Below are 16609 nucleotides of genomic sequence, written 5' to 3' on the forward strand. Positions count from 1 at the left end.
TACTCATTTTTTTCCCTCTGATTTTTCCATTTAATAGCACCACTGTAGAAACTGTGGGGAAATTTTCTGTAATGCCTGTTCTGACAACGAACTGCCTTTGCCTTCTTCACCGAAGCCAGTACGGGTTTGTGATTCCTGTCATGCATTACTAATTCAAAGATGCTCATCTAATTTGCCATGATATTCCAGAACTATTCTAATGTATGCAAAGTACCTACAATGAATGATGAATGTTACATATGAACATGTGTACAATGTATTCAGACAGCCCTTAAGGAGCTTTCAGACAGCATTGGTACCAGTTTTACTTTCACATATTCAACTCACAGGAACTCAATGTATAATGAGATTTCCTTTGCCATTTTTATTCAAAAATAACAGGGCATGCTTTAAAGTAACCTTAGTCTAATTCCTGACTGTAGTTATCATGTAACTCTTTTCTTAATGCCATGGAGAGGCCAGAGAGCAGAGCCTACATGTCTGCCTTATTTTGTAAAGTGAAATGGCTCAGTGGTGTCCGACTGTGCAACCCCATGGACTGTAGCCTACGGAGGAGCCTAGTATGCTACAGTCCATGTGCGACTCTTTGCAACCCCATGGACTATATATAACCTACGGAGGAGCCTCACAGCTGAACGACTTCACTTTACATGGCATTAACAAGAGTTACAGGGTAACTACAGTCGGCAATTAGGGTAAGTTTACTTTAAAAGCATGCCCTGTTATTTTTGAATAAAAATGGCAAAGGAAATCTCAAATTATACATTAAGAGTTCCTGTGAGGTGAATATGTGAAAGTAAAACTGGTTATCAATGCTGTCTGAGTAGTTATCATGTAACTCTTTTCTTAGTGCCATGGAGGCCAGAGCATACCTACATGTTTGCCTTATTTTGTAAAGGCCTTCTTAAAAATAGGGTTTCAGATTATTATTCTCCAGATTGTCAAATTGATATTTGATGGTGCCTGTAATTTTTTCTTAATGCACTTTAAAGCTTCACAGTTCTCGGAGAACGACTGGAAACGCACATTTTAGAAGTATTAATATTTCAACAGGTTTTTCATTAGCTTGTTAAAGTGTCAACTGTATTTATTTGCTTCCCCTCCTCTGCCCATTTTGCATTAGAAAATGCCTTCCTTCTCTGTATACAGTCAATGTGGTATTTTGCTAACTTTCAGATATAGTGAGTGAAAGTGGTATTGTCTCCAAATATTTTGAAGTTATATCCATTTCTTAGGGGGGACTCACTTTTAAAAGTCAAAACACAGAAACTGCTCTGGCAGTCTAGAAGAGTCCACACTTGCACTGCAAGGAGCACAGGTTGGATCCCTGGATTCAGATCCTGCATACCACATGGACATGGCCAAAAAAGAAGTCAAAACATAAACTTTCCTAGAAAAAAATCTAACAGCCAGGATTATAGGCTCCTGATTTTCCCTTAAGCTTTTAAGGAGAAATCTAAAATAGTTAAACTTTGCTTTTGATTATGACAGATTTGAGTAAAAAAGTTCTGTATTACCTTTCCAGTCCAGTAACTTTTAGGAAGCATTACACTGTGGCAGTCTACTGCAGTAGAGTAAAATTCCATTTATTAGCACCTCCAAGCCAGGGCCTAGAGCTCTGCCATTACATATATACTTGAACTATTTCAAGCATAAAGTCAGTAAACACTAATCCCTGTTAATAGTTTATAGCATACCAATAATTTAATCTTTAAAACTACCCTTGCATAATTAACCGAGTCAACAGCATCACCACTTGGGATTCTACTTTTTTAAGTCTTAAGTCATGCACTTTTGAGTCTGTATCTTTTAAACATGCCATTATTGGTATCCACATTACTCCTAAAAGCACTAGTAAATAAATCATGGCTACTCCCTCCCTACTCAGATAGCATTGTTTATTCTACAGGATCATTATTATCCTGAGTACATACTTCTGTTGAGGTTTAAAATTAATTTTCTAAGTTGCCAAAGTATGAAACCACTATTTTACTTTCAGATTTCTTTTTCATAATCCAGTTTTTTGTCTTCAATCAGAATGGACATACAGATTTATAGGTGGTCTTTAACGAGTATTTGAAACATGAAATTATATTCTCTGAACTGTTTTGTACTGATGGGATGGGTTAACATTTTTATGACGAGAATAAGCAAAAATGAAAAATTTCAAGTGCTGTTTTTTATTATTGTGCTTAAACTTTAAAATGTGATTCTCTTAAATACCAACCCTGGTTTCATTTAACAAATAAACCGTGATTTTTAGTCCCAATTTAAATTCTTCACCACTCATGTTATTGCCATTGATTTGGGCCTTTTGTAGGCAGACTTTTTCTAAGAAAATACTGAAACTTGCTCCATTTTGTTTTGACTTGTATCTAAAAACCATAATCTAATTCTGGATTTCATGTAACAGAACTTTGTATTTTGTGCACTTTGTGTACTGTTCCCTCATCTAGTAGTAACCTAATGCTACCATGGTGCCAAGGAATTGTGATTGGAATTCTCATATTCACACTTCTCTAAAATGTGAATTTTATATAACAAATAAAACACCTGAAGAATTAAGCCTGTTTTAGAAAAGTGGTGTGAGCCTTGTAATTAAGGGAGTGAGTACAGGCAGTAAGATGAATCATTGCTCCAGTTGATAGGTTCCTAGTGCTACCAAGCTACCTTCTTTAACAGCAGAAATCATTCGTCACTTTGTCTAATATTCAATTAGATATAGTACCTTCTACCAATTTGATTTCTAATCATTAACTGACACAAAGCATTCTAGGACAGACGCCATACTCATCTCCCACACTGACATTTATTACATTAATAACATTTCTAGCAAAAACAAGTAACAAGTTCAATAACTGAATTCACATTGACAGGTTTCATTTTGATCCATTAGCCAATTTGGAAGAAAAGCCATATTGATCAAAGGGATTAAAAGTAAAAGCACCTTTTTTCCTTGCTACATAAAATTATTAAATACAATGGCTCTAAAATTCGAAACAAATTAGATGCAAAATCCAATCTCAAGACTCTCAAGACACGGACTTGTGTCTTACATTTTAAAAAGTAGTCATCTATATACAGTTATTTAAAAAGCCATATGCTTTAACCATTTGGCTGGAAATGGAATACACCTGTGAGAATTATACTCCACGGTAAATACCTTTGTACTTGTAGTGAATCTCCTGTCACCGAGAACCTTAACCTAGTCTAAGACATTTTGAGAACTTACAACTATCACTTTTGGGAAACATTTTTTTGGTACTTCAGTCAAGTGCTGAGGGGATTTCTTCTAAAGTCTAGAGCTAGAATCTAAACTTCCAACACTCTCATCTGCAGGTAACACAGTTATGAATATACATTAAGTCCAGATACCTCCTGGATTTCTAACATTTCAGAGCTATGCCAGATAAATGTCTGAAAATATAGAATTAGCTGAATTTATACTCCTGAAGTCACCTAAACTCATCTTTAGGTTTTATATTTACAGTGTTGTCCAGGAGAAATTAAACAGTAACACTATTCTCCAAGCTCTATTCCAGATGTCTGCTTATTAAGACTTGTAGTTTATGCAAGATTACACTAAACTACTACTTTAAAGCTAATAGTAAAATACATCAACCCAAATCTTATTAAAGCAGCACATCCCTCAGGAGTAACTAGTATATAAAAAGTATCAACATCAGTGGTTTGAATATAAAAATTTATTTTTTAAGTCAAAGTATGCAACAAATAAAACCTACAGAAAACAGATTTTCCCATCACAATCTGTTGCTTTACCAAATAATATTTTGAAAACACATTCCTTCAGTCATTATAAAGTTCTTAAAATACAAAAGAAAGTAATTCTGTAAGAAAGTCTAGTAGACCAGATGCTGTTGTCAGGACTTTTATATGTGTGGTTATGCTTTTAGTACATCCCACGCCATCCACCTCCACTCATGCCACCTTGCCCGTAATAACCGCCACTGCCTCCACCACCACGGCCTTAGGAAAAAAAGACATTAAAAACCGTTTAGCAGAGGATACAAATGCATAAATTATTAAAAATATAAATATTGTAAGTCAACTATACTTCAATTTTTAAAAAGGAACAATATATGAACTTTAAACTGTACCACATATGGGGACTCAAACTGAACCAGAGTAAAAGACACTCACCATAACCACCCAAGCCATCAGGAGTACCATATCCACCACTGTAATTGTTCCCCATTCCCATTCTTCCAACAGATCCATAGCCTCCCTGATTATCTTAAAAAAAAAAAAAAAAAAGTTTGAGATTGACTTGCTAAGTGTCTAACTCAGCTTAATATTTAAAAAGCTTTACATACCCATTCCATCTCTGCCGTAGCCTCCCATTCCAGAACCTCCCATTCCAGAGCCGCCTCCAGGAGTTGAATTCAAGAAAAGTTCAATGTATCGATGTTCTTTTGAGTAATAGGGGGAAAAAGGAATGTTGAATAAAATTGATAAATAAGTGTGAAAAGGTTGACTAGCTAACATTAATGTGAAAAAGAATGCTTGCAAATTCCTAGCGGAGTGACGGTATAACTAAAATCTATGGTTTGTTTAAATTGTTCAAGCTTGAACTAGTTACAAGTGTTTTATGCTTCAGTTTCCTTATCTATAAAACAGCTGACTCATTATTTTAGAACCTGCTGGTATACATCTTAAAAATAATTCCAGAACTTCCCTGGTGGTTCAGTGGTTAAGAATCTGCCTGCCAATGCAGGGGACACTGTCAATCCCTGGTTTGGGAAGATTCCACATGCTGCAGAACTAAGCCCATGTGCCACAACTACTAAGCCTGCACTCGAGAGCTACAACTACCGAGGCCCAAGCACCTGAGCACCTGAGCACCTGTGCTTTGCAACAAGAGAAGCCACCATAAGAAGCCCACACACTGCAACTAGAGAGTAGCCCCCGCTTGCCACAGCTAAGAGCCTTTGCAAGGCAACAAAGACCCAGTGTGCCCATAAAAAAAATATATATCCCTTGATATGTATGTATTCCAGGCCCATCATAGAACTGAATTAGCACCTTGAGGGTAGCATCCAGGGCAACTTATTTTTATTAAGTATCAAGTGATTGATGTGTGGTCAGATTTGGGAATCACTAGTGGAGATTAAATTTAATGGCTTAAAAACAGATTTGATGACATGGAGAAATAACTCACCCAAAGTTATCAATGTATAGATTAAGAAATAGTATTAATATTCAAATGGCATAAAAACTTAGGTAAGTGCAACAAGTATTTTTCCTGTTTAGTAACTTAAGCTCTAATAATCTGTGAAGTATAAAGAGCCTGAGTTATCAATAGAAAGCCCTCAGAAAGCCAAGTCTAAACTTATTAGCACCCACATGGTTTCAGGTTCCAGACCACTAAGCTCCTAGAACTACCCTTACATTTGAGGAATCACCAATGAGCGTTATACCACTTACGCATGTTATTCTTATCTTTAGACATGGCGGCTACCGCATCTTCATGTGTCACAAACTCTACATCTGCTTCTCCTGTTGCTCTGCCATCAGCGCCAATATCAATATGCACTCGGATTGGATTTAGTGGTGAGAAGAACTAAAGAAAACACTTATTTTACTTCTCTATTTAGATTACTGAAAGACAATTACCATGCATATTGGTTAAGTATTTTAAGCTAGAGAAGAGTTTACACCCTAAGGAAAGAAGTCTCATTTTCCTGACTGTACTCAGAAGCAAGCTTCTCTCCCAAGAAAGTTATTTCAAAATTGATTGAAATAAGTGACCCGAGAGACTGACATGCAGAGAAATTGGGTATTATGAATCAGAACAACAGAGTTTGATAAACCTACCAACTGTATATGCATAGGTCCCCAAATATATCATTTAATTCTAACTGCAAGTTAATCAGATTTAAGTGACCCCTCAAAGCACCTGAAAATTAGTCCAGTTGGCTTCCAGTAAGATCAATGGCAAAATTTTTCTTTAAGGGCTAGATGATAAATACCCTCATCTTTGAAGGCCATTGGGGTCTCAACAAATAATGAGTGATTGACTTGGCTCCAAGGGCTGAAATTTGCTTATTTTCTAACCAATTTGAAATGAAGCAGTTTCAAATCAGTAATAGTAGCCATTATTTGTAGTTCCTCATTTCTAATCAGAGTCTGGGAAAACCAAACCACTCAAACTTACTGACTTGTTACATATAATACTCGAATTAGACACTATGATTATATATAAAACCATTAATTACTAAAATTACTCACATTAGCAATATCATTTTCAGTTGCACGAAAAGGCAGTCCTCTCATATGTACAAAATGACCACCATGAAAACCCGAACTTGCATCACCAGCTCCACCATAACCATGTCCTCCCATACCTAGAAAATAAAATTTCCAAAGGTTGTTTCTTTCCTATACACACCTTTCCCTATTTACACACTTTTCACTGACACCTCAAGTAATCATAACACGTAGTTTTTCTAAATATCATACAGAAAATTTTCTGTAAGTATATATCTATATAAAGCTCTATGTAGGAATACCCTGAAATATGCCTGAGTTGACTTTTGTATACAAGTCACCTATACTAAGTGCATGTAAAGCAAATACTAAAATTCACCTAAAAATCACCATCTTTAATATTTATTTTACCTCTTCCATCTCTCATTCTGTCATCAAAGCCATCATTTCCATAGCCATAATTATTATAGCCACCATAGTCATCAAAACCTCCATAACCTGTGTAATTTAAGGAGAAATACATGAATAACCTTTTAAGAGATAAAATTTTATAATCTAGTTTATAAAAATGTATCTTCTGACAGCACTCTGGTTAACTTACTGTTACAAGTTTGCAACACCCATTTTAGTGCATATTAGAAAAGCAGTTAACACTTGTATGGAAAGCACACATTTAGACATAAAAATTTTTATCCTGATGCCAAACAGAAAAGGTCAAAACGTGGCAATCTCTTAAAAACTTTTGTGTAGGTAAACTAGGTGCCAATACACACATCAATCAAGTCCCATAGCTGCCCATGGGAATCCACATTTGTATGAACAGATTTATTAAACCTAGTAGGTACTGAAATTACTGCCATTTCTGTATTTCTTGACAAAGTGTCAGAAACATTAATAAAATGACAACAGAACCTTTGTTCATTAGATACACATACCACCATCATATCCATCACCTCCTCGTCGCATTCTGTCATACATACTTCCACGCCCAGCTCCATAATAACCCCCTCTTCCTCCTATTGGTCTATCATATGGTCCTGGTCGCTGGCCCAGCAATCTTCTTGGTGGGTCATAAAATCCTTTGATTTCACTCCTGCTACTTCTGAAGATCTCAATATACCTATTTGAAAATGGTTTAAGGTACAGGTTTCAGCATAAATGTATTAGAGTAAATAAAATACTGGGCAAAATGCAGTAAGTTTTTCTACATCTAGATATAACCCAATTAAAATTGCCTAAATACACCAAAAGTTAATATTCTTTTACACCTACAAACTTAAATAATTAATATTTAAGTTTTAAAAGACAAATTAAGTCATTTGAAAACAATTCACAAAATACAATTTTAAGTTTTATTCAGTATATAATAGATGTTTAGAGAAAATAGTTGATTATACAAAAACATTTATCAACATCATCCTACAGAAAAATGGAAACAATCTAATTTTAATTTAAGCAAACTATTAGCATTAATTCCCCACCCAAATCTGTAGTTTCCAAGTTAAATTTAGATAATTATCAATTCTTTTAAACTACCCCAGAAAAATGTTACTGTTACCCCCCCATTAAGCAATAGTGACCCACAACCCCCAAAAATAAAAATTTAACACCATCCCAAACTCTCCATCCCCACCTGTGCCCTATTCTTTCCTTGTGTTTCCCCAGAGCATTTTCTGCTATCTCCTTTGAAGCAAACTGCACGAAGGCCTCCCCTGTGCTTCTCCCCTGGTAGTCCATCGTCAATGTTATCCCATTTGGCACGATTTCCAACCCTTTAACCCAAGGACAAATAACCCCATCAAGGGGAACAGTGTTAAAGGCTGAAACATTCCCATCTGAATCAAATATTTAAAACAAGTCTAAACAAAACAAAACAAAAAAAGCTTAGTTTCCCCATCACCCCATAATACAAAGGAAGATCTTTTCAAATATTACTGGATTATATATATTTTTTTGCGACCAATGTCTTTTAAAATTACACACACACTCACAAAAGGCCACCTAATATTACATGGAAAAAAAAATCAAATTTAACTATGCTCCATATGCTAATTCATGATTCATTTCATCATACATAATTACTCTCAATTATGTTCATTGCACATTAGTTAGGTTTTACATATTTTTACACATTCTGTATTGAATATTAACTGGAGCACATTTCATAACTTAATACATTAACCCAGATACACTCAAATCAAAAAGTCCCCCAAACAAATGGGTTTTACAAATTAAAAACTGAGTAATAGAAATATACAATTAAAATACTACTAAACTTTGACTAATACTAGAGGTACCTTGAAAGAACTGAACTATTTCCTCTTTGCTGCAACCAAATGGCAGTCCACGAAGTCGTACTGTCCCATCACTAGCGTCATTTGGACCATTATGTTTCATAACCCAATCCATCTCAATACCGTTTGATTTAAATGCTATAAAAAATAAACAAGCACACAAAGCAGTCAATCAAAATACACTCTTGCCAGAGGTACTGAAGAACCAACTCTCAGTGGTACATAACAGCAAATGTAACATATGGTTATACAATGGTACAATACCTTTCTATTACAGGGCAGACAAGACTGGGTAAAGGCAGTAAAACCTAACCCTTCCCCCAATCTTGCATTTCTAAGTATTAAAATGTTATAATTTTAAGAAAACTTCATAATTCTACGAAACTCAACTTTTTTACCCTGTCCATCTTAATGTCAACTCTAGTCTTTTCCTCATGTCTCAAATGGTCCTTCACATTTTCCAAATTTTATTATTCACTTGAAATAATTACACAAATTCTTCAAAAAAAAACAAACAAACAAAAAAAAAAAAAACTCAAAAGTTGTATACAGTACCACCATCCATTCACATTAAAAGCCTAAGTCGGAAGTACAGTGAGTACTCCTTTTGACGTTGGAAAAATGGCACTAAAGTCTAACTTTAATAGATGCACTGTAATTCTGAACATACCAAATTGTTTTCAAAGGTGGTGGTGGTGGGGGGAGTCCAGTTTAACTATAAAATGGATTTAAACACTCCTCAAAAGCAAGTTTTAAAATTACTGTCTTAATTAGGCTGAGTTTTATAACTAAGATAAAAGGGCACCCAAAAACGGCTTTTTAAAGCCACCTGTTTGGCAATTATTGAAGATAATGAATTAAAAACCAGTTCACTCACTACTTTTAAATAGTTTTTTTTTCTTAAATTAACGAAATCACATTCAAAAAGTTATTAAAATGGGTACAAGAAGCCCTCCTTCTCCCCTCAAAAGAACTCATCCACCAAATTTCCATCCTGAGACAATCACCCTTTCTTTTAACAATTTCCAAACACTTTAAAGAGGTTAATGCAGAAGTCCTTCAGCTGCAGAAACTTACCAGATCTTATAAATTTCTCTATGCAGCTGTAGGAATCCTACTCACCTGAATATTTCAAACCTTTCCCTCACCACCTCCTCCCCTGTAAACAAAACAATTTGTTCACTTGATTCCTTTAAGCTTGAGGATATTTCATATAAGCAGTATTCATTAACACTTAATTTCACATGATCTAATTATTAGCCCAACTATTTGGGGTAGCATCTGCAAAGAGGAAAAATTTCTCCCTAGAACCCATGCATTTAAAATAAGCTAATGTAGGAATTATCCAAATGTGGCTATTCAGCAAATTCCTCTGTATATGAATCACCTTTGTACTTGTTTGCTTTGCACGTGTGTTCTTAGTCCGACTCTGCCTTTTTTCAATGCTATCCTAAGTGCCAGTCTAGACACAGATGTTCAAGATTTTTATTTGATATTACAACTAACTCTTAAGCACGAAAATAACTAGGAAGAACTTTTAAGACAAAGGAAACTCTTGGTTTGAATACCTAGTCTGTCAATCACTGCTACCTAATTTATTAATAAGCAAACTACTTAACCTCTGCATTCAACTGTAAAATGTAGCAGTGGTACTTACACCTCACTGGACTAGGAAGAATCCAAGCTTAGTCTGCAACACTGAATATAATCATTCAGTGGTGGCCACTGTTACTGGATTCTAAGGGGCCTTGTAAAACTAATGAAATAAGCTACAAACAAAATAACTGAACCTTAAAGGATAGGAACCTATCCTGAAAGGAAATAAGGACTGTTATAAGTTTTTTTCAAAGTCAACAGAGGCTTACATTTTCAAGCATCTTCAGGAATTGTCTAAAGCAGAGGGGCGGGGGGAAGGAGGGTCTCTGGAAAGGTTTATTTGGATACATAATCAGCTAGACAATTTAAAAAATAGTTCTAAGAGTCCCCCTGAAAGTAGGCTTTGGGAAAAGGAGACATTTTGGAGATCTTGATCATTTTCTTAAGAGGGGAGGGGGGACAAAGCAACAACCCAAGACATAACCGTTTTCTATAAAGGGTAATTTAGCCAACAGAAGTGGAAAAAATGGAAAGGATCTAATCCTCCATTTGTTAACCTCCAAATGCAAAACTTAAGACCTTTGCAAAGTCAATCTAATTTGTTGTGAAAAGTCCTTAGAAGTGGTGGCTTTCTATCATTTAGAACATTTTCCCCCCACAATGTAAACGTACTGTTTCATGAACAAATACCTTCCCTCCCAAAGAGGGAAACTGACTTATCTTTACTATAAATCTTATTAGCTCTTTGCAAGAAACACTAGCAAGGAAACTAGTTTTGATTTTTGGATCAGCCTGTACCAATGAGACCTATATAAAACAAATAGTCTATTAAAAAAAATACCAAACTGTTAATACAATTTAAACCGGGATAAGTTAAACAGATTCGGAAGATGAACTATTTTATAGGCCAACTCTTCATCCCAGGTGTATGAAGAGTACCCAATAAAGCCTCACTATTATCTCCTCAAAAGTTTTTGAACCTAGAATTCTATTTAGAAAACAAAACCAAGACAGATTCTAAACTCATTAAGAGAGTATTTGTTCTTATACATTAATAAAGCTGTCTCTAAAACTACCTAAATAAGCATTTACTAATTATTCAGGATAATCAATCTTAACTTTTCTTTGCAATAGTGTCTAATGGCTAATGTCCAGGGGCTAATTTTTTTTAAGAATTCCTAGTGTTAGAATACCAGCTGCTGGAATACTAGGATAATCTTGGTCAGTTCTATATGAGATTTACCATATAAATCAAATACCAGCAGCTGGAATACCAGGATAATCTTGGTCAGTTCTATGTGAGATTTAAAATATAATTTCCTAAACATTATGCTACACGAAAGATGCCAGTCACAAAAGACCAGATATTGCATGATTTTAAGTGGGGGAAACTTATGGTATGTGAACTGTATCCCAAAGCGGTTAAGAAAGCAACTAACAAAGGCAAGAGACAAAATTCCTTTATAACACAGAGGTATATGCCATCTTCATAAATATAAAACACAAAATAAGCATTTGATGCATTAGTAACTTTCTAAACGGTAGCCCAACTGCTACTAAAAAATGAGAAGGAACCTCAAAATTTGGTCAAGAAATGAAAAAAAAAAAATACTTAACACGGAAATTTTACATCATTCCGCTTTCATTGTGCTTGCTCCTTAATTTTAAAAACAAATAAGAGACACCACTACTACCTAAAGGAAGTGAAGCCTCTAAAATGATTGGGTTCTTTTCTAGAACAATGTTACCAGCCAATGCAGTTCAGTCACTTGTTTACCAAAATAAGAACACCAGAAGAATAGTTATTAAAAATATTAAGGCAATTAGGTGGATTTCCAAATTACCATGCAGATGAAAAAGCGGGAAAGAAAAAATGTTTCCAGGGTAATTCAATCAGGGAAGCTCTTACATCACATACTATTGGTAATTTATAGGAAACTGGGCTGTCTTTTCAAAGTCCACAAGAAGCACAGAAAATTTTCAGCAACAGGAACTGTAGTTATTTAAAAGCTGTAGAAATACCCATGCCTATACCTTTTGTACGGCTTCAATGAAAATTACAGACAATTCTCCAATGTTCTAAGGACTAAAACCATCGCAACATCACATGACTGAACTTGCTGTTTGTCTTTCTGTTGAGCAGGCTTATTTTCTTGGTCAAAATGTTACTACAGTGCTACACGCCAAATAGAAAACAGGCTTAGCTACCAAAAGAAAATAAACCCTGTGTTTTTAAGTATTTTGTTTCCATGGCCTTACAATCTTTACACAAAATACAACCCTTGGAGACTTAATAATTCCTATACACCGTTTTGCCATCACTGGTGGTGTTTTAATAACTGTTTCCCCCAAATAAAACTCCTATTTAATTCTAACCTAGTATTTGCCAAACCACACAAAACCATTACACCATCCCATCCCCGCTCAAAGGTTCAGAAGGCCTCTCTTCATTGTTCATCTATTTGAAATAAGCCCATTTCAAATTCCTATTTGATAAATCACTCGCTTTTCTGCTTACAAAACAATTACCCACAGTCTTTCAATAAGTTTAAGATAGGCATGGGAAGGCGGGGGGATCCCTTTGGAAAATGAGTACGTACTCTTTTCGAAGTTCCAAATGTGGAATATAAGGGCCGGCTAAGCGTCCTTTATTCCGCCCCGGAGACTTTTCGTTTATCTAGCTGCCCTAGAGACCGAAGAGCTAGGGAAGAGTACGCCACTTCCTAGCCCGGCAGCCAAGCTTGGCTTAAAAACCTTCGCCACCGGGCGGCGGAATTACAAAGGAGGCCGTCTGCCTCCTTTGTCCTGGATTTAGGAGTTGAGCGCCTTCGTCGCCATTGGCTTTCCTCCCCCAGGTCCAGCCTCTCTCATCTTGGGAATCTGCGTCAGAAGTCACTCGCAGCCCCGCCGGCCCAGGTAGCCCAGCCGAGACTGCGGAGGAAGGGAGGCCTCGGTGGGAGGCCAGGCCCAGCCGGCGCCATTTCCATCGGGAGCGCGCCCGACGGCCCAGATCCTCCCCACACCCAAGTGCCCAGCCTTTCCCTGCTCGCTTCCTTCCCACCCTCATCCCTTCCGCGAAGCTTTAACCACCCCCGGCCTCCCAAATCAGTTTTCGGAAGCTGAGGAGCAAAAAGCAGAAAGAGGAGAAGGGCGGGAAGCCGAGGGCGCCGCGCTGCCGTACCCAAAATGGCGGAGGCCAAACCAGCAGGGAATGGAGGGGAAATGCTGGATGACCCCCACTTCGGGGTTCGGCTTCATCCACTGAATTCCACCTGAGTTAATCCTCCTTCCGACAGGCCGCCTTGCTGGAAGTGGGAGATCGCCTTGGAAGGCGCAGCCTGGCTGCCTCCAAGTGGCGACCTCTACACTTCCCCCACTCCGCCGCCCCACCCCCTCCCAGTCGCTCCTCCGTCCTTCTCCCGACTCCGCTCTCCAAACTGCCAGCCCAACCTACCCCCTTTTACTTCAGATACCCTGTCGGGCGACAGTAGCGCCGACTCCGGTGCTCGCGGGGCCTGGCTGTGAGGAAGTAGAAGTCGCCCGCCTCGGGTAGCGCTCCCACAACGGTTCTTCCAACCGTCTCCAGCGGTGGCAACCGCTAAGGGAGCTGCGCAGCAGAGCTACTGGCTTGGGGGGATGGGAGAGAGCGAGCGAGGAGAAGTGGGTGGAGCGAAAGCAAGGAAGACCGGCCGGCCCCGCTCTCGCGAGACTCTCGCGAGACAGGAGAGTCGGTTTCTCCTTGGGGCCCGCGGCAAGAAGTGCGCTTGCGCGTTGGTCGGATGACTAGTTGGGTGAGAGGTGGAGAGAAGACGGGGTTAGTCAAGTCGGAGAAAGAGGCCGCGAACTCCACCTTTCCTGCTTACTATATAGCCATCAAGTTCTCGGAGCAAACCCTTCTGCTCTCTCTCTCGAGGAGGATGTGGAGTGGCAGTAATAGGCCTATCCGTGCGTATTGTAGGAACCCGTGGTGTCCGGGTGTGGAAAAGTTCTTTGATGCTCTGCCGCATCAGGAACTTGTTCGTGATGGGTAGAGCATCAGAGAACAAGTTCTGTAGAGGCCCCGCCCTTACCCAGCGTCACCTGCGTGGAAGGGGCCCCACGTGGTTCGGCTGCCAAAAGTGGGGAGGGCTTTTCTTGTCCACCATGTTTGGGTTATGCGGTAAAAAAGAGTAGGGCTTCTCCGCTGGAAAGATACGAAAGTGACTACCAGGCCCTGATTTGGGCTGGGCCTCTTTCCCTGGCCTTGACGCTCACGGCGCAGCCGCCCTAAAGTGTGCCTCTTTAGGGGCGGGGTGTGTTAATTGAAGTTTCCCTGCAAATCTCTCCTTGCTTCTTCCTCTCCTTTGCATTTTCTCTTGGTTTTAATCTCTCCCACTTTGTAATTTCAGTTACCCATCTACCGCTTGCGTCGCCCGACTTTGAGTTGTTTTCCAACTAGTGTTTTGCATTCTTGAAAGATGGCTGTACAAGTGACAACTAGTAATTTTTGGTTGTGCTGGGGTCTCATACCACTAAGGTTCCTAGTGACGGCTTTTGGGAGAAAAAAAGCCGAATTTCTGCAAGAAGAGTGGAGGGCAGTCCTAGTACCGAGATCAGCGCAAGTTAAAGAACAAACGAAAGAACGAGATCAATGAAAGTTAACTTGCAAACAAGGAACTTATATCAAATGCGGGGGAGAGACGGAAATGAGTGTGAGTAAAGCAGATGTTCCAGTAGGTTGGAAATGTAGACAAAACTAGGTTTTAGGCCTTAAATATTCAGTCAGAGACTTGTACAGACACTGGGAAGTCCGTCGAGGGTGGGGTGATCGGGTACAAGGAGTATTAGCAGTAGACAAGCTAGAATAATTTTTCTTCCGAGGCATGTAGTCTGTAGTGTGGAGAAAGGTCGTCAGTTACCGTCATACAATGGAAACTTCCATTTCGTGGCTATAATACATCCGAAAACCTGCTTAAGACAGGTCGGGGGAAGTAAGAATTAGCTAGGTCATAATGTCCTACTGCCTTTTGTGAGACTCCCTCAAAACCCTCAGAAATGGAGAAGGGAAAATGTGGTCTTCATTATAAGAGAGAGAAAAGCAAAACGGATAGTGTAATAACGATAGCTCACGATTATTGAGAGCTTGCTTGAGCTAGGTGCTGTGCTCAATTCACTGACTCTTTATAACCCTAAAAATAATATCCCCATTTTACAGATGATATGCCTAAATTCTAGAGAAATTTAAAAAGATACCCAAGATCACACACCTAGTGACAGAAACCAGGATTGAAACCCAAATGGTTTTACCCCAGGGACTAGGGTCTTAAAAGCACTATGGACCTACCTGGGGATGTATTAAGGGAACAAAATAGATTTAGGCAAATTGAAGTTAGTTCCCCTAAATAACGCTCCATCATCTCTGAAGACCTGCAGTTAACAGTTTATTGGCTGGAGACTTTTGAACTGGCCTGAAACTTGGTATCACTGACTGGGGGTGGAGGAGGTTTCTTTTCTCTTTTTTCCTAATGATTCCTGTATTAGTAAAGACTCCAAGGTCCTTCAGATGGAATTCTTCGCTGGATTCAAATTACATCATTATCCTTTCTGACTTTCAACCTGATTTGGTAAATGGAATTCTGTAATCCCTTTTACCCCTTGCCTGAATTCAATTTGTTTACCGCCTGACTGAGTTTGGCATTCTCTCCACATATTTTTTATGGCTATGGGTCAAAATCCTAAAATCGTTCTAATGACTTTTCATCACCAAACTGCAATGTTTTCTTTGGGGGTTTTTTTGGCCACGATTTGTTTGTATTGGGCACTCTCCTGTTTGCCAACGTGAATGCTTAGGAAGGACTTGAAATTAGCAGATACATTCCTCTTGCCTTTTTTATTATTATAGCAAGTAGGATGTTTTGAGTTTTTAAAAAAAATACATTATATAGGGATAAACAATTTTTATTTGGCTTCCTATTTTGTGCCTGCTCAGTTGCTCCTTCGTGTCCAGCTCTTTGGGACTCCATGGACTGTAGCCTGCCAGGCTTCTCTGTCCATGGAATTTTCCAGGCAAGAAGACTGGAGTGGATTGCCATTTCCTACTCCAGAGGATTTTCCTGACCCAGAGATTGAACCTGGGTTCTTGCATCTCCTGTGTTGGCAGGTGGATTCTTTAAAACTCAATGTTTTTCTCAAAAGAAAAAGTGTCTATCAACTGTTCCCATCTGCAAGTTGAGTCCTTTAAGGCTTGGTGAAATTGGCTCACCACTGCTTTAGTGGTCCCTACAGAATTGTTTCCATAGAGATGGTTAGAACGAAGAACTCCCAGCTGCATTGGGGTGTGTTTGATTTTGTTTTTTTCCTCTTTGTCTTCCTTTCCATCATTTCAGTGCTTTCCTATTATATAGAAATCAGAGGGACCCTGGAGAGGATCTTGTTAGAGGCCAAAATGAGAGAAAAGATGAAAAAGGAGAAGGAAATAGAAGTACCCACAGCTCCCAGAGGAAAACAAGACA

At 38.5% G+C, this 16609-nt stretch overlaps 3 protein-coding genes across 30 annotated transcripts in view; 2 read left to right on the forward strand and 1 right to left on the reverse strand.

Annotated features, from left to right (window-relative positions):
• Positions 1 to 4257, forward strand: part of RUFY2 (RUN and FYVE domain containing 2) — a 43640-nt gene extending 39383 nt beyond the window's left edge. For 2 of the 3 annotated variants that reach the window (XM_040242244.1, XM_040242243.1), the window contains exon 18: positions 38 to 4257. In XM_040242244.1, the coding sequence (XP_040098178.1) occupies positions 38 to 181 (144 nt within the window). In that variant the 3' untranslated portion in view covers positions 182 to 4257. The remainder of the gene's footprint in view (positions 1 to 37) is intronic. The other variant, XM_040242245.1, reaches the window with a different exon arrangement.
• HNRNPH3 (heterogeneous nuclear ribonucleoprotein H3) lies at positions 2791 to 14171 on the reverse strand. 14 transcript variants are annotated; one of them, XM_040242251.1, is made up of 10 exons: positions 13592 to 14171; positions 8526 to 8660; positions 7862 to 8000; positions 7164 to 7348; positions 6640 to 6726; positions 6250 to 6365; positions 5446 to 5581; positions 4335 to 4430; positions 4162 to 4254; positions 2791 to 3987 (listed from the first exon to the last, which is right to left on the reverse strand). In XM_040242251.1, exons 2-10 carry the CDS (start codon positions 8635 to 8637, stop codon positions 3911 to 3913), a joined length of 1041 nt encoding a protein of 346 aa, XP_040098185.1. In that variant the 5' UTR covers positions 8638 to 8660; positions 13592 to 14171; the 3' UTR covers positions 2791 to 3910. The 14 variants fall into 14 exon arrangements, with proteins under 14 accessions (XP_040098185.1, XP_040098189.1, XP_040098184.1 ...); XM_040242255.1 differs by having other exon boundaries at positions 13982 to 14098; XM_040242250.1 differs by having other exon boundaries at positions 13573 to 13827.
• PBLD (phenazine biosynthesis like protein domain containing) overlaps positions 12892 to 16609 on the forward strand; it is a 35747-nt gene continuing 32029 nt past the window's right edge. For 3 of the 13 annotated variants that reach the window (XM_040242264.1, XM_040242270.1, XM_040242272.1), the window contains exons 1-2: positions 13976 to 14063; positions 14507 to 14809. The gene's annotated coding sequence lies outside the window, so the exon portion shown is untranslated. Of the gene's footprint in view, positions 13035 to 13838; positions 14064 to 14506; positions 14810 to 16609 lie in introns of those variants that run through there. The other 10 variants (XM_040242271.1, XM_040242273.1, XM_040242276.1 and 7 more) reach the window with 8 other exon arrangements.

Source organism: Oryx dammah, unplaced genomic scaffold (assembly GCF_014754425.2).
Source record: "Oryx dammah isolate SB20612 unplaced genomic scaffold, SCBI_Odam_1.1 HiC_scaffold_6, whole genome shotgun sequence".
Taxonomy (NCBI): Eukaryota; Metazoa; Chordata; class Mammalia; order Artiodactyla; family Bovidae; genus Oryx; species Oryx dammah.

Coding starts and splice junctions, on each gene's coding strand:
- HNRNPH3 (XM_040242251.1), bottom strand. CDS start 8,637: ATGGATTGGGTTATGAAACATAATGGTCCAAATGACGCTAGTGATGGG. Junction 6,727..7,163: donor AGGTGATGGATATGATGGTG/GTATGTGTATCT, acceptor TAAATTACACAG/GTTATGGAGGTTTTGATGAC. Junction 6,366..6,639: donor CAGAATGAGAGATGGAAGAG/GTAAAATAAATA, acceptor TTTATTTTCTAG/GTATGGGAGGACATGGTTAT.